The sequence below is a fragment of the Phasianus colchicus genome, chromosome 2, assembly GCF_987193195.1.
Source record: "Phasianus colchicus chromosome 2, bPhaCol1.hap1.1, whole genome shotgun sequence".
Lineage (NCBI taxonomy): Eukaryota > Metazoa > Chordata > Aves > Galliformes > Phasianidae > Phasianus > Phasianus colchicus.
In genome coordinates this window covers 27,218,990-27,242,037 of record NC_143437.1, presented here as the reverse complement: position 1 = coordinate 27,242,037, position 23,048 = coordinate 27,218,990, and the positions used below count along the sequence as shown (strand labels likewise).

General features: G+C 42.1%; 1 protein-coding gene and 1 long non-coding RNA gene across 3 annotated transcripts in view; both read left to right on the top strand.

Moving 5' to 3' along the window:
- The first annotated feature begins 1,066 nt into the window (after positions 1–1,066).
- LOC149918909 (uncharacterized) lies at positions 1,067–7,586 on the top strand. 2 transcript variants are annotated; one of them, XR_016464651.1, is made up of 3 exons: positions 1,067–1,716; positions 5,011–5,133; positions 7,018–7,586. It is a non-coding gene; the product is annotated as an uncharacterized LOC149918909 (long non-coding RNA). The 2 variants fall into 2 exon arrangements; XR_016464650.1 differs by lacking the exon at positions 1,067–1,716 and adding an exon at positions 2,470–2,807.
- A 749-nt stretch (positions 7,587–8,335) lies between these two features.
- The window catches only part of PLB1 (phospholipase B1), an 83,491-nt gene continuing 68,778 nt past the window's right edge, over positions 8,336–23,048 (top strand). The window contains exons 1-11 of the mRNA XM_090134486.1: positions 8,336–8,423; positions 9,233–9,286; positions 15,213–15,253; positions 16,234–16,297; positions 16,770–16,828; positions 18,315–18,355; positions 19,187–19,230; positions 19,932–20,016; positions 20,401–20,452; positions 21,590–21,676; positions 21,926–21,988. Coding sequence (XP_089990612.1) covers positions 8,336–8,423; positions 9,233–9,286; positions 15,213–15,253; positions 16,234–16,297; positions 16,770–16,828; positions 18,315–18,355; positions 19,187–19,230; positions 19,932–20,016; positions 20,401–20,452; positions 21,590–21,676; positions 21,926–21,988 — 678 coding nt within the window. The remainder of the gene's footprint in view (positions 8,424–9,232; positions 9,287–15,212; positions 15,254–16,233; positions 16,298–16,769; positions 16,829–18,314; positions 18,356–19,186; positions 19,231–19,931; positions 20,017–20,400; positions 20,453–21,589; positions 21,677–21,925; positions 21,989–23,048) is intronic.

Here is a 23,048-nt window from a genome sequence, read left to right as displayed (position 1 = left end):
TTGTTTCAACAAGATCAAGGTGTGTACAGCAGAGCCTGTGTGTGTGTGTATACATGTGCATGCACACGCACTTGTGGCGGCTGGCGCGGGGTGCTGTGTGGCGCAGACGTTTTTCCAGGTAGGCTGCAGTCAATACCGACAAATACAGAATAGGTCTTGTCTTGCCTGCAGTGGTTGGGCTCTTTCCTCCCTGCTGTGATAGCCCTGGGCAGATGTCAGGAGGGCTGCTGGTCCCAGTGGAACGTGGTCCAGTCTCTGCTGTGCTGCCAGATGGGTGCTTCCCCCCTGCTCGGCATGCTGCACAGGACAGAGGTTCTATGCAAAAAAAATAATAGAAGAAGGGGGAAAAAAAATAAATAGTATGTGAGATCATATAATTAAAGATGGTATCAGAATGTCTAATTAGGATGACTGAGAGAACTTGGCTGGGAGACGCAGCCAAGAGCTGAGTTAGTGTGTTTGCCAGTCCAAAGCTCCTTAACAGTAATTAATCCTTAAATGTCCAATTGTTCAGAGTTCAAGGAAACACCTCCTACTACTGTACTTTGTGTTCCTGTTAAGCAAGGAGACACAGCAGGGCGTGTGCCCTTATTCTGTAAGAGCGACACGCCTAGGGGTGTTGTTAGGAACTAGACCGAAGGTTGAGTATAATTATTAACTACCTAAGAGTTCCCAGCATTGCACAATTACCCAGCCCGCCTTGCAGCTGTGCGCTTGCCCGATTATTATTATTTTTTTTTTCAAATATAAATGCTGAGCTTTAGTGATGCATATGTACAAATCATAGCGAGGTGCTGTCTGCTCCCCTTCCAGTGCAATGCATTCGCACCGCTGAGGCAGGAGGCACTTATAAAGGGACCAGGGGAAGCACATGGTGATATGTGCGCGCTGTATATGCAGCTCTTCACTGAAATTCAACAGGCCTGATTTACATCAGTTTGTAAATTTGACCCAGAGATTTTTCTTCCATTGTTTTGATGCTCTCAGTGAGATGCATTAACATAAAAGCCCTGGTTATTTACTCTTGTGGCGTTCTTCATTCTGTTTGCATTTTTGAGGGTTGATTTTGTTGTTGTTGTTTTCTCTTTCTTTGTTGACAGTAGGAGGGGGAAAATGCTGAAGGAAAGAAACACGCAGGAGGTGAGCGAAGCTGCTTGTCCTGCTACCAGCACTAGTCACTAGGTGAGCAGGAGGGCTGCTGCCGGCTCTGCGGAGCTGTCGGTGTCAGCAGTGGCATCACATGTTGCTGGCAGACAAGAGGGAGTCATGTTTCATTTCCTCAGATGCAGCATCATCTTTTAAGTTGCCTTTCTGCGTTTTTACCCTCTCCTTTTATTTAATTCACCCTCTCTGGCGGGTGTGGCAAAGGTCCGACCGGCCAAAGTCACTTCTGCAGGGGATCATTAACTGGGGCGTCAGCCAAGGCCGCGCGGTGTTTATAAAACTCAGACAATTAAATGCCGTCGCAGCCCTGAAAGGCTATAATTGGAAAGCAGTATGTGACAACGTCCACCATAAGGGACTGGCACTGAGGCGGGCCGGGCTGCGCCATCCCGACGCTGTTTGCCCAGTGCAGGTGGCAGAAGGCCAGCCGGGCCACACCAGGCTAACGCCCAGGCGGGACGGTCCCTGCCCTGCAGAGCTGACACGCTACTTGTTCAGAAATGAAGGCAGGGGAGGGAAGCAGGGGTGAAAAGGGACCAAAGTTTGGCTGAGGTATGTTGGCTGGGTGCAGGCTCTTGCCATGGCAATGTGGGTCTCTGTGAGCCCAGCCCACCACCTCAGGCTTTGGAAATGGTCATTAGTTTGGCCCTGGGCTGCGAGCAAGCCTTGGGGTAAGGGCCAGCAAGGACTGGGGTGGTTGGAGCTCCCTGGCCGCAGAGGGAACCAGGAGCAGAAGCCAAGGACAAGGAAGGCTTTCAGTGGGAGACCCTTAGCAGTGGCCATGCTGCTGGCTGCTTCTGGTGTCTCACCCTTTTGCTGGTGCTGGGCCTGTGCTTTGTGGTATGAGCCCCTGGGACTGTCTGTCCTCTGGGTTTATACAGTGCTCCTGCCTCCACTCTTGGCCTGTTCTGGGGCACCCTGCTGCCAAATGCAAGTGGGACATGTCCCACTGGTGTGGATCAGCTGGCCCTTCGGATCAGTGTCAGGCAGCTGTTGATGTGCTTTCTGAGCAGATCCTCATCCGTGATGTCCCACGAGTGGGGAGGATGTGGAGTAGTACCAGGCTGGGAGCACCATAGGCCTGCTCCATGCTCTGCAACTGACTCACTGCTGCACTCTGAGCACATCCCTTCACCTTTTTGTGACTCAGAGTTTTCATCTATCAATTAGGGATTTATGAGGTTTAATTAAGGCCTGTGAAGTCCTTTAAGATCCTCACTTGAAAGATGCTGTGCAGGCTTAAAGTGTTGTATGCAGTGAAGAAAACAAGAGAAATTAAATGCTCCAGACGAGAAAGAAGAAAGGGCAGGTTTCCCACTGCTTGGTCTCCCAATTACATTCTCTGTCTTTGGATGGCAACCTTACTTTAACCTGTGGACAAACGAACTTGTTCACCCCTTCTTGCAGCAGACAGGCGATGACGTGCAGCAGCGCCTTAGTCATTAGTTAGCCCTCAGTCATCTTTCCAGAAGTATGAGCAACTGGGGAAGGGGGAAGGGAGCGAGGGCGGGCGAGGAGTATGAATTCCAGAGAAAAGGGAAGTATCAGCAAGCAAGCTAGGATGTGCAAAGGTCTTTATCGCTGCTGCTGAGATCTAGCTCTGCATAGTAACTAACAGGAATAGATCTCATCTATCCCTAGAGGTACGTGCCCTGGAGCAGGGAAGAGCTGATGAGTTACAGCAGAGAGGAAGCAAGAATATTCTTATGCAAGGCATCTATTTCAGTGTCAGAGAGGTGGTAGACTCGACTTAAAGGAGCCTAAGGAAAGCATTTGAATCTAGCTGGAGTAACGATCATTTTATCTATGCGTGTATTTTAAGGTTAAGGACTCATTTGCAGAAGTTGCTAAATATATGCTTTGTTTGAAGCTCACGCTTAAATTTAAGCATGTGTTTAAGGCTGAATGGGGACATGCCCAAATTTGTGGAGGTGCTTGATGGAAACCAGGTCTGAGTAGAAGTAGTATGATAGCAGCTGTGAGTCTACCAGGACTGCAAAAGTCCTCAGGAGCTGCAGAAAACAGCAATACATGTGCAGCCTTGCCATGCTATTCATAAGGTCAGATTGACCTGGGGGAGGAATGGGCAAAAAGGAAGTTGCATCTCCAATCTCTATTTTCTCCTTTGCTTGCTGTACAAACAACCCTGTGGAAACTGGCTCCAGTAGGTGTGGTCTGTATGCACTGGGTGTGCCACTTTGTTGTGTTAAAAGGACCATTCCTCTTCTTAAAGCAAGTTTCCAGCTTGTCACCATCACATCAAAACTCATGACCCCTCCCATCCCCCACCTGTGTGCCTTCCCTCTTATGTAAGAAGAGATGCTTATTGGGATGAAACCCTGACAGGCACCTTGCTTAGTGTCTTGTCTTTGCTCCACGCTGATTTTGTCCCCTCTCTATGTCATCTGAGTTGCTAGGTAAAAGAGACTGACGTTAATTGCCCTTTACTAGAACAGCTCCCTGTGTTGGGAAAGGCTGTCCTCTTTCTCAGCCCCCTCCTGGAAAAGCTCAATCCAGCTGTCCTCGTGATTTCATAAGATTCCTTCTGGGCTGGTTGGTCTACTCTATCTTTCTCAAAGCGCGGTATTCCACATTTGGTGCAGCATTTAGCATCAGTGAGCACTCTTTGGGATAAAGCATAACAATGACCTTCGGTGACGTACTTATGAGTCCATTAACATATCCTGAATCATTTATTTATTAATTTATTTTGCAATAGCAGCATACCATCAACTCATATTTATTACATGATCCACTCTCAGATAGCTTTGTGCAGTGCTGCCGCTTAATCCATTTTTCCTTAGTCGTTCATTTGTGTGTTTAATTTCTCCTTCCCAATCACAGTGCTTTGTTGTGTTTTTATTGAATTTTATCCAGTTGATTCTGAGCGGCTTTTGCAATTTATTGAGATCACTTGAAATAATAACGTGCAGATTAATTGTTCAGAAAATCCTATGCACAGGCCCATGCCTGCACCCATAGCTGTTTCCAGAGCCCAGCCTTCCTGTCTCAAAAACAAAGGCCTCTAGCGTTTGATGGCATTCTTGCAATATTCAGCTGAAATGTCAGGATGAAGCCTGGCAAAGCTGTGAATTTTGGAAGGCTCGTTCAATGAAAACAGGGAATAAGAGCATCTGTTCAGCTGGCAGTGGCTTTTGGTCTCTGATCATTGGTTTGGTTTGAATCAGTGATATTTTCTGTGTTATTACTGGTTTTTAAAGCACACGGCCCCTGGAAATACACGAGCTTGAAATTGTCTTCAAACTGTAAGAGCGGACACAGAACTATGGCTGTGGCACAGCAGTGGCTTCCCAGTTCTGGGCTTCTTCTCCTGAGGGCCTGAACTACAGCTCCACTGCCAGAAGAGTTTTCTCCCCAGTCCCAGCCGAAGGGGCTGGGTATGTCTTGTTTTCAGAAGTGAAAATGTAGGAATTTGGTGTCCTCTGGTGGTAACTGAGAGAGTCACAGTTGGCAAAAGGAAGTGAAACCCTTGAAATGCAAATCAGGCAGAGCACTGATATTTCTTTCCACCCTGCACTGTAAATATTTATATGCCTGTCTGCCATCTATTTTTTTTCTATATGGAGACACCCTACCTATTTACTTCACACCTGGGTAGCCACTCCTTGTTTGAAAGCATTGAGGACTGTATATTTTTGGGTGTAATGTAGATCCGGTAGCGTTTGCTCATTGCTTGACTGTGATTTCTTTGCCATCCAAAAGAAAATTTAGCTTCTTCAAGGCCCTCTGCAGAGTCAGTGGAGGCCTTTCTGCTTGCCTTTGCATTCTCCCTAAGAAAAATAGCTGTTCCTGGTTCCAAAGGCCTTTTAACCCACTTCTTTACAGGTTCCGAAGCTATTACTCCCAGGCTTGCCCAGATGCTTTATCACTCTCTGAGTGAAAAAAAATGGAAGACAAGAAGGCACAAAGCACGTGGACATGTTTGGCTCTTTTTTAGCCACAAAACAGGTGAGAGCAGCTCATAACATTGCGTAGATGGTGAATACTATGGTGGGAGGATGTGTTTGCCACAACTTGTGGTGTATAAAGTACATCAAGGGAGCAGGCTGAGCCTGTAGCTCCAGGTGCCTCTGCTGAATATGGACAAAAAGACGATCATTCCATGGACCTCAGAGTTCAAAGGTCTGTGTTTGGTGCAATTGCAGCCAGAAGGGTCAGAAAGTCTCATTGCTGATGAGGAAAAGCAACCTTACACCCTTTCCCTTCACTACCTCTTGGTAGCCTTCTCTTTTTCAAGGGCAGCACAGGCATTAATGATTCAAAAGGAATATAGTATAGCTGAGGCTGGTTCTTTGAGGTCAAAAGGATATATTTCTGACCTGTAGAGACAGGCTGAGAAACTTCTACAGGGGAGGCAGGTAAATAGGAGGGTTTTGGGGTATGAGTACATGGACTAGTGAGCCTGGAATGCAACAGGACCTATACAGGCTTGACCCTACAGAGTCTATGCACCATACCTTCATATGGGAAGAGCTCTGGATAGCTATGGAGTGTCGAGAGCTTCCCACTGCTGCAACAATACAGCTCTGGCTGGAAACAGAGCCCCTTTGTGATGTGAATGCAAACAGCAAGACTCTGGCCCTGCTCTGGGAATTTTATAACTTAATAGAAGAGAATGGGAGAAAGGGAGTACTGGTGCTTCTATTTTACAGAGAATCTCAGAGCTTTGAGACTTGGGCTGAGATGCACGTTTATTTAGGTGTGTGATTCCCATGCACATCTTTGGTTATTAGGTACTTGGGATCTGAGAATAAATAGACTCATCCTGAGACTCACAGGAAGAAAATCTACATTTTCTGGTTTCTGCTATAAAATGCCATCACTGTGCATATTGGAGGTAGACAGACTACATCTCTTTGCTGTCTTCCCACTGGCACTGCCCTCTAAAGGCTGTGCTGGTGTTGTCTGACTCTCCCAGGGATGCAAACAGGGCTCTTCAGGAATCAGCATTATCTCCTTCTGATAATTGAGGGGCCAGGTGAAGATGAGGTCCTGGGAGGTATCTGGTCATCTTGCAGCCTACAGACTAAACACATCCTCACACTACTGTAAAATGAGCAAGGAGTCTTTTGCAGAGGATATCCAAATCTTGAGTTGTGCTGTTCAGAGCTGTTGGCCAAAGCAGGGCTTCAGCTGGCCAGCAGAAAGGCAGAGACCAGCTGAGAGACCCCCTTATCTTCATGGGCCCAGAGGATGATTTTAGCCAATGGCTCACTCAACCCAGAATCCCCCAGATCTGAATTTTAGTTTTCAGTCATATTATTAATTATTAATATAAAATTGGAGGTCCAGATGCTGCTAATAAAGGTGTTAAGGAGCAGTTCCATCTTCCAGAGCAAAGGCACTCCATTTTTGTTGTGACAAATGAAGGGTGTGAGGTACTGTGCCAACTCTGCTGTCTGCAGAGGGGGGCTGGGATGGCACCAGCTCTATGGAGATGTGCTTTCCTTTCATGTCAGTGGCTAACAGACTTGTGCCAGGCAATCAGACTGTCACTGTGGGAGGTTGTCACCCCTGCAGGCATAAGGATTAAATTCTGAGTTTTGTTCACTTGCAGGGCCTGAGGTTTCATTGCAATACTGCTGCCTTGAGCTACCGCTGAGTGTTTGCAGGTGGCTGCCACTATGTAGCTTATCCAAAACATGGGCATAACCTGCATGGTATTTACCTATTGGCAGCTCGAGTTTCTATAGCAGCTTTGCTATTCCCAAATATCCTGGTGAAGGGTCGGTAGCCTGACCATATGCAGAGCGGCGCTTTCCAGCTCTTGCCCGAGGTGGCTCGCTAAACCTTTGGTGTCTTCTTTTCCATTTCCATTTGCACTTTCTCCAGCAGGTGGTAGCAGCCTCCTTTAAATCGTGCAGCTCTCCTGCTTGCTGCTGTGGGATCCCTGTCTGAGCCCCATGTCCTTGGTTGCTCCGGGCCTCACCTCATCCCCTGATCTCTTCTGTGGAGGAAGAGCTGCTGTTTAGGTCCAGGGTGTGCGCTGAGTTTATCGGCAATGTGATCTGCAGCAAGAGAAGGCATAACACCATGAGGAAATGTACAGTGACTCAGTGTATGATTTATTTGTAACTGTTTCACACCACTGCAATGTTCTACCCAGTCCCGGACTGGATTTAATGGATGGGACAATTCAGGGATGTGCTTGCTTAAATAAATAAATAAATGAATAATCAAGACCTTGGCTAGGCAGCAAGATTAGCTGAAATATTGATGAGTCACAGAATGAATCTTCAAATGAAATGGAGAGTCATTCTGCTTTCTATTTTAACAAGTCCTCTGCTATGCTGGTGTAATACAATAGTTCTGTGGGCACAATTGCATTACTGTCTGATATATGACCTCTGCCTGTTAGCAGCTGAAGAAACTACTTCCCCAACAAACAATAAAATGTTGTACTTGTGATGTAAACATTTTGGGTTTAATTATGAGTAGTTGAGTGTCGTGGTGGTGTTTGGCTTTTTTTGCTTTTAATGTACAGCTATACATTCATTATTTTGTATTTTTAAAAGCTGGTCCTATAACTTATATTATCATTATCAAGGTTTCTGATTTTCAATATCCCGTACGATTAAAAGAATTGCAGGAAAAAGCTCATTTAAGTGAGCAGATAAGGCAAAACTTACAGGCAAGGTTGGCTTTTCCAGCTATAGCTCCTATGCCAGGTACAAGAGGTAAGGCAGTAATATATTACTATATTTCCATAATGTCAACTAAGTTGTAGTTGGACACTGTTTTAGGCCGTCCGGGGAGGTGATGGAGTCAATGTCCTTGGAGGTGTTCAAGGGACGTGTAAATATGGTAACAAGGAACGTAGTTTCATGCACAATATTGGTGGTAGGTGGATATTTGAACTAGACGATCGTAGAGATCTTTTCCAACCTTAGTGGTTCTAAGATTATTATAAGCTACCCAAAACCAGCAATGGGTCAGGAACATTCAAGTGCTTGTATCTGAATATGTGTTTGGGTGCTGCTTGCTTTACAGCTTGACTTTTGTTTTTGTGACATTATGCTATTTAGGGCCTAGACACGCAAAAGAGGTACGTTTGCTAGAGAAAATACAAAGGCACAAAACATGCTCTTAACCACAATATTCCACACAGAGTGCTTCCTTGCAATTGTGTCATTAGCTTTCTCTGTCCGGAATGGTTGACAAGAAGACTGATACTGCTCAGGCAGGATCAGGTACAAAGTCCATTCTACTATCTGTGGTGCCTGAGCGGCAGTATTCAGGTAAGACAGAAGTCCTGTGTGGATCATTCTGTAGTTAGCTAAATGTCTGCAGCTCTATGGAGTATTCCCAAATGCTGTCAGCTGCAGCTTGACTCATGGGCTGGAGCTCCCCATACTTTCTGCAGGGTATGGCTATGCCCTCGCAGCAGTGCGAAGGATTTGGTTTATCTCTGACACCTTCCATGACTGTGAGAAAATCTCTCTTCTGCCAGCTTCTTTGATCGTTGCTGCCACCTGCTATTTGCTGTTCAATCTAGGAGCTATTTTGATGCTTTGGTGGTGGGAAGAAGTCTTTACAGAGGACTTATAAGCCTTAAAGTTAGTACTGATCTCCTTCTGGAGAACATCACAGAGTCTAAAGGCTAAATTCTTCTTTGGTTTATTGCAAATGTATGAAGTAATGCTACCTCCTTTCCCTTTTCCACCTTTTATTTGATGTATGGTAAAAGGACAGTCTCTCTAAGATTTTAAACATTTCCAGTTCACTGGGGAGATTGTTTCTCAGACTTGCTGATAAAAAGAACTTTCTGTTGAGGAATGAAGCTACCACAAACCCTTGTACTTAATGGCAAAGACCACTGAGTGTAACTCTTAACCCACACAATGCTATGCTGACTCACATACCATAATGACCTTGACCAGCTTCACCTGAGGCTTCATCAACCCTGCCAGTGGCCCCAGAAACCCTATTTCAACCCAGATCAGGGAACTACTGGCCCCTATGCTGATCTGACAGAGCAAAAACTTCAAGTTTTTTGTTACATTACTGTGGGTAAAAGAAGTTAGTGTCAAAACACGTTTCAGGTTGTGAGACTCCCAAGTGGAACAAGCTCCCTTCTTTCAAAGTTGCTGCTGTGTTGGAGGTGAATGGTTGTTTGGGCTTGTGAGGTCTCTAGCATGTTTGTACTGGGCTGAGGTTTGAGATGAAGCAGTGGAGGAGCTTTTCCCCTGTCTGTGCAGATTCCTGCTAGTATGTTAGTCTGTGTAATAGCTGTTCTTATTCAGAATTGGTTTTACTTTCCCATTTTTTTGCAAGGTGAAGTGGACGCAAGGCCTACCTCCAATGTATTTCATCATAAAATATCAAATTTCAGTCATAAGACAATGAAAAGCCCTTTGAAGGATAAGCTAGACTGCCTAGGATATCAGGGGTGTGAGTGATTTGTTTAAGCATTTTAAGATATTTACTCAAGCAGTTGCCCTTCTTAGTTTCCTATTCTTTATGCAGAAGCTTTACTTGGGTGCCAACAGGCTCATAAGAGGACAGAGAATATTTCCAGTGCTATGGCTGAGGAGTGTGGGCTGTTCTGCAGAGGTCAGATCTTAAAGTTGTAATTGAGATATACCCAGAGTCTTACTTGGGAGCAAAATATTGCAATCTAGCAGTCACTTGTGCACGTCCTTCAAATCTGCAAAAGTGAACAGTCTACCATGATAGCATTCTAGCGAGGCTTGTTTGCTCAAACACTTGATACTTGTGTTGACTGCCTATACACAATGATCCAGCCTTACTGTCTTCTTAGATACATACTTGTTCTGTGAGTATAGAGTAATTTCTCTGCACTGCTGGAGTGCCTATGGTGCTCTATAATCTTGGTATGTCCTGAACTGGACATATTGAGTTTTAGCTGTTAGGTCATGGTTCTTGTTCAAACTGGGAAAACTATTATACAAATCTGGTCAGCCTGGGCCTTAGGATCACACCTGTTTGTGGTAAACTTGGTGTGAAATTCTGTTTGTTGAGTGTTTTCTGAATGAGAGCAGAGTTAGCTATACCACTTGTCAAAAGTGCTCTGTCTTGGCAGATAGCTGTGAAGACTACATTACTGGAATAGTCTCCAAAAGAATGGCTGATATTCCACAAGCTGAAGTTGTAGAGGTTTTCTTTAATGTGCCTACTGCCAGAAGTGACGGTACAGTACTGGCTTTGCATTACTTCCCTTACCACCTCTGCTTATTCTCCTCACTATTGCTATTCTCTCCCTATTCAGATTGTAATCCATGCCCTCTCATGTCTTCTGACTTCATAGTCTTCTGGGACTCAATTTAACTTAGGTTTTTTGGAGTATCAGTAAGTTTAATCATCTTTTAGAAATATGTGGTGGTTACGAAGACAGTGGAAGAGAGAAAGATGTAGTACAAGGCTGTCTGAAGGCTAAGAAGGAGCAGAGGCAGGGGAGAAGAGTACAACCACCTGTTTTCTACTTAGGGTTTAGCTGCTCTGTAAGACCCAGGAATTGAGCCTCCTTCCACATGTAGTAGGGATAGACTGATAATGAATTATTGTGCTGTGTGGAAGACCCTTGACTCTACTGGAAGTTGACCCACATGACTTATGTGCTGATATTTGCTGAGGTGGCTGCCCTGCAAAGTGGCCAGCTGCCCCTGAACACAGGGAGAAGCCTTAATAGGACACTTGATTTCATTATTTTCTGTGAGAAAATTTGCATGACTTGCACCGTGTGACGCTAATAAGCTTTTAAAGTATTTTAAAAGTAAAGTGAGGGCAATATCTGTGTTATATGATAACAATGGAAGTCTTTATTGAGAGCTCATTCAATACTTGAGCAATACAGTACATCCAGTAGTCATGTGATGTTCTACATATTCCCTTTATCTTTGGCAGAAACCCAAAAAGAACCGTTGCTCTCAGCTGCCATCTTTTCTGCTAAACCATGTGGTTAATTCCTCATAAATAGAAAAGATGAGCAATATGGAGGGAAAGAGAAACTGGAACTACTGTGCCACTTCTTTCCTTTTTTGACCTGTGGATAGGGCTATTCGTAAACTGAGGTTGCAGAGCTCTTTGAAATAAGAAATGCAAATGTTATCATTGTGTCTTTGCTTTCCAAAGGTAAATAGGCTAATAAATTTTATGGCTGCTGAGTTATCAGCTTGGTAGAATATAAAGGAGGAAAAAGAAGAGAATTTGTTTTCTAGCAGCCATAAAGTGTAACCCACAGCACTCCATTTTACCTGCTCATAGAAGCACTTATGAAGCTATTGTTAGTCCTATTCTTCCTTTGGTGTCTTTCCTCAGAAGGTAAGAATTGAAAGGTCCTTTGAAAATTTTTGTTATGCAGTATTTAGGAACCTATATTTTTAGTTGTTGCAAGGTGGGTATAGAGCAGAAGTCTTTAAGCAGGGTGAAGAAAATAGGAAAGTAAAACTGTGATCTTGCCTGTGATTTGGGGATATGTTCGATCATTTTAGATACAGATATGTGCGTTGTTTCACATTGCTCTGGGGAATGATTTCATCTTAGGTAGATGCTGAAGTTTTCTTATGAGAAAAGCACCAACACATAACTAGTTAATGGTGAGATTATTCCAAAATGGTGCAGAAGTTCCAGCAAGAGACAGAGGTTTTTCTTTGAATTTGTACCTGTGATCATTTTCTTTTCAGTGGCATTGAACTGTTTGGATGGGTAGACAATCTTCTGAAACCCAGGGCATCGTTGTTCAGATTTCTGTTTCCTCCAGACTTTCTGTATAATCTGAGCAAATTACTGTAGCAAAACAAAGCAAAACAAAACAAACAAAAAAAAGAGACAGAGAGAAGGAAGGGGGGTGGGAGGCTGGAGTTGGAGAAAGTATTGTACCCTTACTGGTTATATGAAATCCATACATGGTACCAGATACCTGAATTTTATAGGTGGTCTAGGATTACAAATATCGTGCCTATCTTGGCTTTTTGCTTCAGCATCCTGCCAGTAAGAAGGCTGTGATAAATAACAGTAGTGCTCTATCTTAACAGTAGGTTGTGAGGACAAGTATCTTAGGAGGACTGTCAGGTTCTCTGATTAAATAAAACAGCTATTAGGAGGCTTTGGTTCCTATTATAAATGGAAGAAATGATCACGCTTGGCTTTTTAATTTGGAAAAAAAGATGCATTGTGACTGAAATTCCGGAGAAAACTTGATTTGGGAGAAAATGTGGATTGGTAGAGTCTGTAAGAATTAGCAGAAACAGGTTAACTATGAAATGAAGGAAAGAAAGTAGAGCTTTTCTCCAAGATTTTAGAAAAAAAATCAGAAAAACACTTATTTTAGGGAAGGCAGGGAGAGAGGATTTAGAAAAAAATTAAAAATACAAACTAGAATTATTAAATGATAGAGTCATAGAATGGCTATGATACTGGGAGAAGCAGGGTCAAAAAAACATCCTATAGAAAGCATAAATCCAAAACAAACAAAGAAAACTGAATGTATGCTCTGGTTGGTTAAAGTATAACCAGGCAAGCCAAAAATGAATCTGAGGGGATTCAAGGAATCATTTCTAAAGGAATAAAAAATAAGATTCTCTTTCAAAATACATCTGAAACAGGGAATCCAAAGTCCTGATACATACAAAAAATAGGGTCTAAAGCTCAACACAAAAGACTTTTTTCTTTTATTATTTATTCCCTCCCTTGTGATGTGTTTAAGCACAAGAGCTTAAAAAAGACCTTGCACTAAGATCCTTTCTGGGGAGGGGACAAGCTGGAGGAGCTATCAGATCCCCAGACAAATTGATAATGAATAGCAACAAACTGCCAGAAGTAGATGATATTCACACAAGGGAGTGAACTAAACAAATATGAATGTGTGTACATGTTAACAGTATTGTTATCGATCAGCATTTCTTCAGTCAGCATTGATGTCAGGAATTAAAAATGGCAAATGTGAAACTAGATTTTAGAATGGGTTCTTCGTTAGTAGGGTTTGGGGACCTGCAGTGGTAAGTACAGTTGAATTTCTGAAGATCTTTTGACCAAGTACTCTTAAAGAAGCTAAATAGTCACAAGGACAAAAACACCTTTGTGGATTCTAATTAAAAGCCCTGGAATAAAGAAATGAATTATAAATCTTCAGATGGAGAAAAAAGGAGAGGGAACCTGCTGGAACAGGTGCTTTCAGCTTATTTCAGTATCAGATAAGGGGACAGACTAGCTGATGGAAAATGGTCTAACTTGTGCTAGCTATACATAGATTATGGTGAACTCTAAGTTAGGTGCTGCTTCATGGTACGTAGCTCTCTGAGGACATCAACACAGTGTTACCAGCAATCAAGGAGAAAATGTCAGGAATCAGAGAGAGAACAAAAAATGCATGCCTAGTGCTGTGTGTAAGTCTGGTTCACTCACCTCTTGAGGGCTGTCTAGCCTTTTCAAGTCAAAAGTAAAGTGAGAAACACTAGGAGGAGGATAAATGGGAAGAGAGTTCAGACTTATGAAATAACGTCCACGTGAGAGGAGATCAAACAGTCTGAGCCTGGATATCTCCCCTGCTGGGCTGAGTTGGCTCTCCATTTACTTTTTGATGTGGAAAGAAAGAGGACATATAAGCAGAAGCATGCAGCAGGACAACTAAATAGTCTCAAGTTAGCTTCTGGAGAAAAGACAGCAGGACTTGAGAGACTTGCAGGACTTTGGTGGCTTTGGTGTGGCAAAGCAGGGACAGCTCTCAGCACACTGTGAAGTTCAGCTGCAAATCTCCCTATGTGAAGATCTTAGGATAACCTCAAATTGATGCTTACAAATCCAAGTATACACTCAAGGAAAGAGAATGGTGTTTGCTGAAATAGCTGCAGTTTTGACTTCTGGCTTTAACAGGCTATGTTATCTGTCAACATTCTGGGACAAGAATCTAGTTTATCTATCACTATGGCAATCACATAACAGTGTGATGTTGCTCTGTGGCTGTGGAAGATGTAGATTAATGTGAATTGCTCCTTTCTGAAGGAGTTTCAGTTTGCACATGCTAATGTAAGCCTAGGCTGCACTTCTAAGGCATAAAAACTAGGGACTGGCTCACATGTGAATTTGTTGGTGTTTGCAAAATCTCCTTTTGTTAATGGGAATTACGTTTACTAGTTGCTCTAGGTATTTTATACCTCTCACATTGAAAGCAGATAGGCCCCTCCTTTTCTGAGAAACAAAATTAAAATCCATCATAATACAGGAGAACAGTAATACTCCCTCTTTTTTTCTGCCCTTGTGAGGCCCCATCTGAAGTTCTGCTTCCAGGCCTGGGGCCAGAACAAGAAAGGCATAGTGCTGCTGGAGCAGCCTTCAGAGGAGCTGGAGCACCTTTCCTATGAAGAAAGGCTGAGGGAGCTGGGTTTGTTCAGTCTGAAAAAGAGAATGCTCTGGGGATACCTCACTGAAGCCTTCTTGTTCTTGAGGGGAGGTTATAAGCTGGAGGGAGACTGACTTTTTACGTGGACAGATACTGACAGGATAAGGGGGAATGACCTTAAACTAAAAGAGGGAAGATTTATTTAGATATTAGGAGGAAATTCTTTACTCAGAGGGTGATGAGGCAGTGGCACAGGCTGACCAGAGAGGCTGTGGGTGCCCCATCCCTGGAGGTGTAAGGGCCAGGTTGGATGGGGTCCTGGGCATCTTGAGCTGGTAGGGGGTAGCCCTGACCTCGACAGGGTGTTGGAACTGGTGGGCTTTATGGTCTCTTCCAACCCAAACCATTCCATGATGGCTGAAGAGGAAAACTGGAAAAACTAGGTTTTAAGTCTTGTGGAAGATAAAGTTCATCACCTGTGTATATGACTTAATTGCTAATTTCAACAAATCTCATCTGACAATAATAACTAAAATCTTACATTAGTATACCCAAAACTAAGAGAATGTATTTGGTGTTGGAGCAAGCTTCAGCTTTGGAAAATAGGAAAGAGGAGAAAAGTTACTCCTCATAGGGATTGTGTGGTTTTAGTTTTATTGTTTTCTGAAGGCTTTTTCTAAGCTTAAAAATTGCACAATTCCTTATTCTTTTTTTTTATTTTATTTTAAAGGAAAGACAGAAGATCTCCTGGAAGAACAGGGGAAACTAAAGGTAAATTATAAGAATGGATTTCTTTCTTTCTTTCTTTTTTTCCATCTCCTTTTTTTGATATCTATCTTCACATTTTGGCTGTCACTTCCTCTGAAGCAGGTGGAAGAAGAGCTTAGTGTGCTAAACTGTTGAATTCTGCAAAGAATAAATGCAAAGCAAATGACTCAGTGGTGTGATACTGCAGTTGCAAGATTACAATACCTCACCAGGAAATAAGTTGCTCCGAGCACCGCTTGTTATTAGGTTGCACATCCTGTACATAGGCTGACTGTGGTTAGTACTTGTTCTGAGATGCTCTGTTGCTCTTTTAGAAGCAGGTTGTTGTCTTTTGTCTTTCTGTAAGGTCTTAGAGATGGACCATACCTATTGTCAGGATGTAGGAGGGCATGAAATAATTGTTCCTAGTAATAGTCATCTGTCTCTCATGCTGAGTTTATTCATATCACTCGTGTCCTTGCCCTAAATACAGGTCTTTCTTTCATTATTTTCCTCTTTAGTATTTTCTGTGTTCACATGGAAATTCTGCCTGTTGCCAGGGGCCCAGAATATCGGTGATATATTTGGTTTGTGTTTCCTTTCCTGCTTCATGCTTGAGCTGTGGCTTTTTGTTTTGTACACTGTGTGCCTTGTGGCACACAAAGATGCTTGCAGAAGCTCATTTTTGGGATCTCCCAGATTAAGCATTCTCTGTTCACAACAGTGGAAGTTATAGGTTGTGTTCAGCACATTTTAATTGTTTTCTCAGCAGGAATTTGGTAAGAAAGCTGAGCAAAAAGTGTAGAGTTTGGAAAGAGTGGATTTGAAGAGAGCTGTCCAGAGCTGTGTTCCCATGTATTCCTAGCAGAGGTGCAATTGTTCTTTAAAATTTCTGCTACATCAGTAAGAGTTTGTTGTTTTTTGAAAATAGAGCCTCTGTGACCTCTCATTCTGACAATTTCCTTTTGGAAATAAGTGATCAACCATATTTATTTATGTCAAAGGCTCTAGGAAGCTTCCAGTTTTCATGCGAGCATGTGACGTCATCCGAGACTCCTTCATCTTCAGGTTTGTGTCTAATATTATCCTTGTAGAGGCTTTCACTTCCACAATTATTTCAGAATGGACATAGAGTGAAGCAAATGAGCTGGTCTGAGGGGCCTGATGTGTGTGTGATGTCACTAAAGTGATGGAGAGAGGGCTCTGTGACATCTGTAGGGTTTTTTATTATGTTAATAAAAATACCTTTGTTTCTTCAGCTGCTGAGGATTCTGGTATTGCTTAAATCATTCACCACTGTCTTTTGTGGTCTCTTCTTGCTTGATGGTTGAACATTTCAATGCAGCTGAAGCATTTACTGAATGTCTAAGTGAAGTTTCTCATTCTCTCTGCCTGATTTAAAGCTACTAGTTCAAAAGATCAGTATAGACTTCTTCCTGCATGCTTTTAATCAGTTTTGCCATGTTTTAATATGCCACTAAATGTAACTTTCTTTTCAATTTACTTCTTTTTTCTAACCTGATTTTCAACATTTTTGTAGTTCATACTCTGAGGCCAGCTGACATTAAAGTAGTCACTGCATTAGGAAGTTTGCAAACAGTAAGTACATGCATGAACTGTGCTGAACGTGACCCACTTCCTCTGTTCTGACTCTGTGATGAGCTGATGATGAACTAAGCTGATGGTAAAATTTGGGGTCCCAGTGAGGGCAGTTAAGACTTGAAACTTTCCATGAGCATTAAAGTTTTCTGCTGAAAAATGGCTGGAAATAACTTCTGAATGTTCAGAATTTCAGTATACTCTGAATCTAAAAATAGCCTGCTGACTTCATGCAGGAGAAATTTGATTACGGTGCTCTTACACAGAACCTTGATATCTGATCAGTGTGCTTGAATTTTCCTAACAATGAGCTGAACAGATCAAATTACTGGAAGAAGCGTTTAGGAAAACTCAAACTGAAAAAATGTACAATTTTGGTGATGACTGCCATTAGGGCAAACTATCAAGAGATGCAGTAGACTTTTGATCCTGTTGAAGTGTTTCTATCCTGCAGGAAAAAGCTCTGGATGAATCATAAATATATAACTTTGATGTATAAATCAGTGAGTATGGTTATCCTGCCTCTTCTGGTAGTTAGATTTGGGTAATTTTAACTTGCCTTAATAATTGGAAGTAAATATCTGAAAAAGTTTTGAGGCCCAATTTAAAACATTTAACTATAATTTCCAAGCTTAGAGGAAGCTTAGAAGTGTATTTTTTGGACAAAAATGGGAGTTGTTGTAGTGTTACGAATTCCAAGAAATGGGGAATGTTCCCCCTTATCACAAAACAACTTTGTAATTTGAATTGATATTCATTAAGATGTCATACTTTCCCTTGTCTTAAAGCTTTCCATTAAAAAAATGGCATTCCTGGACTCTCTGCAAGTACCCCCCTCTTTAGGAGAAAAGATTTTCCTAAATTTGATGGTTCTTTGCCCATATTGGATGTATGGCACTTCAGAGCATGTCTTTTTTTGTGGTGATGATTTTTTTATTGCCTGTGGGTGATGCCATATAATGGATGTATAAATGATATTCTGCTAATGAATGTCTACTTTTTTAGAGCAAATACTTCACTGTCTCCTCCTAGATTCCTTGAAATCAGTGAAATTCCTCTGAATAAGGAGGTTTTTTTCATCAGGCACCATGCTGGCAGAGTGCCATCCGTGTAAATTATCTCAGTGACTTCAGGTCACATCCCTTGTTGAAAAGGAATAGATTGAGAGCAATTCAATATGGTTTAGAACAGCATTTCATTTGACTGAATTTGAGTTAAGTTAGTCACATTTTATTTTAAGCCACATGCAATAAATTCATTAATGAAAGCAAAAAAAAAAAAGTAAGAAAAAAGATCAGTCTATGAGAACATATTGTAATAACGAAGTGCTGAAAATGGCAGCTCTGGAAAATAATCTAAATCTGTGACAAACTGAAGCATAACGGAAATGAGTATATAGAAAACATATAAGAAAAGAGAGGAGTACAATAGGGAGCAGAGTGTGTAATCTTGCTTAATGACATTCTTATTGCCTGCTTATTCACAGCCACTGGGATCCAGCATTTATCATGAAGATTTACTCCAAAGGTAAAAATGAGTTGCTAGCATTGATTCATTTCATGATACTAATCTACACAGTATTAGGCACATTACAATTTTTGTTGTTATCTAGAAAGGAGAAGAAAGCCTATTTAAATAGAAAAGATTTTTGAGGCATTGGATTTTCCCCCTTCCTTAGTTAACAGAAATTCTTTGTCCAAAATCTGCAACTACTTTAGTTGCAATAACCTTAAGACTCGTTACTCTAAGATTACTCCTATGTAGTAAATGTCCTCCACTAACTAGAGACCAGAATGTGGAGATTTATCAAAGCAAAAATAGAACCCAAGAACTCTGATACCCTGTCTGTCCTCTGCCTGAATGGTTCCCAATGTTCATGGACAAGTTCTACAGCGCTTTCTTCTTTCTGGCCCTCTTAGCAGATATGAATCAGTGAGTAGAAGCTTCTGGTTAAGCCTCAGAGATGCAAATCTATGTAACTCTTTTGAGGCATTCCAGATGAGGATTTGGCCCTGCAAAGACAAATTTTAAAGAACTGCTGTTTTTCAATAGTTGCATGAACATCTGTGTCTGCTTGTGCATGCACAGAGAAGTCCTGGCACTGCCTGTGTATATGCATAAGGACAATTATTGCAACATGTAGAGTGGAGAGAAAGAATGAGATCTGAGACTCAGCAGTAGCTGATGACATTATGATTTTAGGAAGAGAAAGGCCCCATTCTTAATTTCAGCAGCTGCTGTGAATACATGCTCCAAGCTGTCAACTAGCTAGCAAGATGTTGAGGTTGTGCTGTAATGTAACTTTTCTTTGAGAAATGGAATAACAGCAGCTTCCTGTTTTCTCTTCCCTTTGTACAGAACAGGAAAGAGCCTCCCTGAAGTAAGCGTGGAAATTTTGGCAGGTGTGTCTTGCTGTCACACAAACTTAAGCAAATTAACTGAATGGAGTGCTAGCTGACTGTCAAGGGCTTTGCTGGGCTGTGGTGTGTGTGCAACACAAGTGCAGCATGGGACTGTAAGGAGAACCTGGGGAAAGGTGCGTTGAGTGAATGTGAGTACAACACAGGGTGAGTTACCTGTGCTGGCTTTGAACAGGCTGTGTGGATAGCTCCAGTCCCTGCTGGTGTGTCTTCACTGTGCACACTGCCAATGCTAGCCAAGTGAGATCTTGTGTGAGTTTGCTTGTCTCTTTCTGTTGCCACATGCTCAGGGGCTTACACGGAGGCTGCCTTAGGTGCACCACGTGTGAATTCATCATCCATGAGCTGGCTGTTGTGAAGGGAGTCTTAACTTGCTTTCCATTCTCAGTAGGTTGATTTCTACACCTGCTTGTATTTAAATCTGCCCGTACTTGTGGCTGATGTAAGAGGTGGGATGAGTGTTTCTCACCTGAGTCTGGAGGCAAACTCAGATATCAGAGCTGCAGTTCTTAGGAGCTGCACCAGCAAAACAGCTGCAGAGTAGCTTGGGTGAGCCTCTAATGCCTGCCAAGAGATCCCTCAGATCCTACATTTTCTGGTCTGGTTCAGCTTTGTTTATAGTACAGTTGCAGAGTAGCAGTCTCGTGTACACAGAAATAGCCTGACCTGTGTATGTCATTCAGCTCTTATTAGCAGTTTTAATCCTTCGGTCCTGCACCAGTCTCCTCTGCCTGTCACAATGGGAGCAGCATCAGATGGTCAAGCAATGTAAGTTTGAGGGGTTTTTGGCTGGGGTGTTCGCTTATATCTGGAAAGATGGAGGGTAGATGCATTTGATGCTGGAGAATTTCACTGAACACAGAATATGCTCAGTGCCAGGCTGTACAGGCTTCCTGGGGTCAGACCCTGCCATGGCTTAGAAGTGTGTCTGCTCTTTTCATCTCTCCAAATGCACATCTGAAAGTGAGATGTCTGAGCTATACAGAAAGCCCGGGTGATTAGCTCACATTCAGACAAGTGTCTAATTTTTACACATTTAGGAGTGAAAAGATGAATCCCACCTGATGTTTCAAATATTAACTCCATAATAAAAATCTGCCAAAGCTTTACCCTTGTTGATACCTTGATAGTTTCTCTTTTTCTGCTTTTCAGAGGCCTCTTAGATCAAGCTGGAGAAATAGTGAAGCTCATGAAAGAGAACCAGGTGTGTTTAAAGAACAAGACCATTACGAGAGTTTGGTCTCCAATCTGGGAAAGGGAGAAATGTGATGAAAGACCTTAAACTCCTCAAAATAGGATATATTGTTTCTTGAGCTTAACAGACTATCTGACGTAAATAGAATCAGTTCTGTACTCTTTTAAGGTATGAAGTTTTGTTCTTGAAAATATCTCACCTGCTTTATGTTTGCCAGAAGAGGCTGGTGAAGTTGGCATGAAAGCCAACATTTTTGTTTTTGTATTGCTTAAGGACGTGAGAACCCTATCTACACTCTGTGCCAGTGTTTCTGAGAAGCCAACCCCAAATTGTGATTCTTGATATTTATCTTTTCCCCCTGCTATCTTAGGATCATATTTTCAAAAATGTGAGATATGCTTTGGCTGATATCAGTGGTTGATGCTGGTGAGAACTGTATTATCACTCATGACTGAGTGCTTTGAAAATCCCACCCTGGAGTTTTAAGCACTCACTTTTCTTCTATTCTCAACCCTCAGGCGTGTTATTTTGTAAAATGGTCTTCACATAACTTGCATATGTAACTGCCAAAGTGATTCTGCTGTTACCTACTCCCTGTGCAGGGAGCTCACAAGACTGTATGTGAATGAACTTAGCATAAGTTTTTATGGAACTGAAGGCTTCTAACCAATGCTCTTTGTGTTTGGCAGATGTTGCCTAATGGGCTTAGGACAGCTGGGCAGAGCTCTAGCCCTTAGATTTTTTGCTCTAGTCTGCATCCCACCAGGATGAACCAGTCTCAGCAGCTCAAGAATGTTAATCTGTCAGTAAACTTCATCAGGGTTAGAAAGAAGCAGCATACAGCTTTGTGCTCAGCAGTGTGTGCCCATTTCCAGTGAACTCTTCAATGGCAGCTGCAATTTCTGGCTTTATCCTGGGATTTTTATTGGTGTGCATTCATCTTTAATGGCAAGATTTGGTCCATAATCATCTAATTGCTGCCTCCTGTAGAGTGAAGCTGATGAGTCAGATGGAAAGGATCAAAGCATCTGGGGTCGGGCAGTGGACTACTGTTTTGTCTCGCTGATTTAAATCTTGTGTGAGAGAAAGGATGGCAATAGGACTCTTACCATCATATTCCTTTTAATTTGTTTATTTTTCTTCCAGATGATGGACTTCCAAAATGATTGGAAACTGATCACAGTTTTCTTTAGTGCTGAAAACCCATGCTCTTCTTGTGCCTTCACACAACCGGTAATGTTTTCATGGGGTGGTTTAGCCATCAAAGTGTGTGATTCAATCACTTTTGCAAGCTCTACCTTTTGCCATAGTGAACCAAAGCAGTAGCTGGTTCTAGAAGATTGGAGTGATGCTATTCAGTAACATGAGCTTCTGGTCCACAAAATCTTTTGTATTAGAAACATGTACTTTATTTCGAATCCCAGACGCAGTAGTAGAACAGTTCTCTGATTCGTTTTTAAGTTGTTTCTCATCCCGTTACAGAAGAACTGCATATTGGACAACCTGGAAAAACTTCAAGAACTCTTGGACTTTTTATATAAAGAAGTAAGATTTATTCATCAGTTTTCAATACCTGAATCCTTTGCTGATTTTTTTTTTTCCTATCTTTCTGAACTTTGGCTTGTATCAGTGTTCAAGTGATTCACAGCACTAATCTCATTGACTTTAATCCTCTTGCTCTATTCATTGCCAGTAAATGTTTTATTTATGCTTTAAAAATCTGATGCATGCAAAGAGAAAGGACAGACAGTTAACTGCTTAACCTTGTTACTCAGACTGATGTGCTACTTAGTCTGCACTGTTTATTTTTAAAGTGATTTGCATGAAAAATGGACTATGTCAGTTTAGATCTGGAAGTTTTCCTTTTTAATAGTGGTCTTTATGAAAATAAATGTAATTATTGGATATGTGAAGCAATCTATGCAGTGTACAGACTGCTAAATGCCTAGTGGAGACTTGTTTATACCAGGGGAAAAAAAAACATTAAAGATCTGCATAATATCTGTTGGGTCTTTTTTCTGCCATTGTGTGTCCATCTTAAGACCTCAGCATTTCTAGCTGGTTGAACTAAAGCTGATCTATTTCTCTAGGATGAGTTCTGGGAAATGTTCTGTGCTCTGAATATTAGTCTACTAATGAGCAGTAGGCTAGATAAGGATGCATTGCCACTGCAACAGACTATTTATCTGAGGTATTTCAATAGCTTTTTCCAAGAATTTTATGTTACTGGATTGACAGCCTGATGGATATTCTACATCTGCTCCAGTTTGATTACATCAGGACACAGGCATTCATTCTTCCCAGACTGACTGACAAATATTGCATATGGGTAAAGTTCTACCCATACATCTGCTTCAGATTCCCTCCCCTCCTCTGTTATTTGCAGAATCTGTATATGTGCACTCACAAAAGTGAAATATCAGTATGTAAATGGAAAGCCGCTTTATCCTTAGGGGAAAGGTGAGGTGAGATGTGTGAGTGCTGGTGCTATTACACAGGATATTTCATCCTCAAGCATTGCATTGACACAAAAATAGTAGTTCCTTGCTCATCTGAGTTCAGTTTAGTTGGCTGGTGGTCATCTTGTTAATGTAAAAGTGAACTT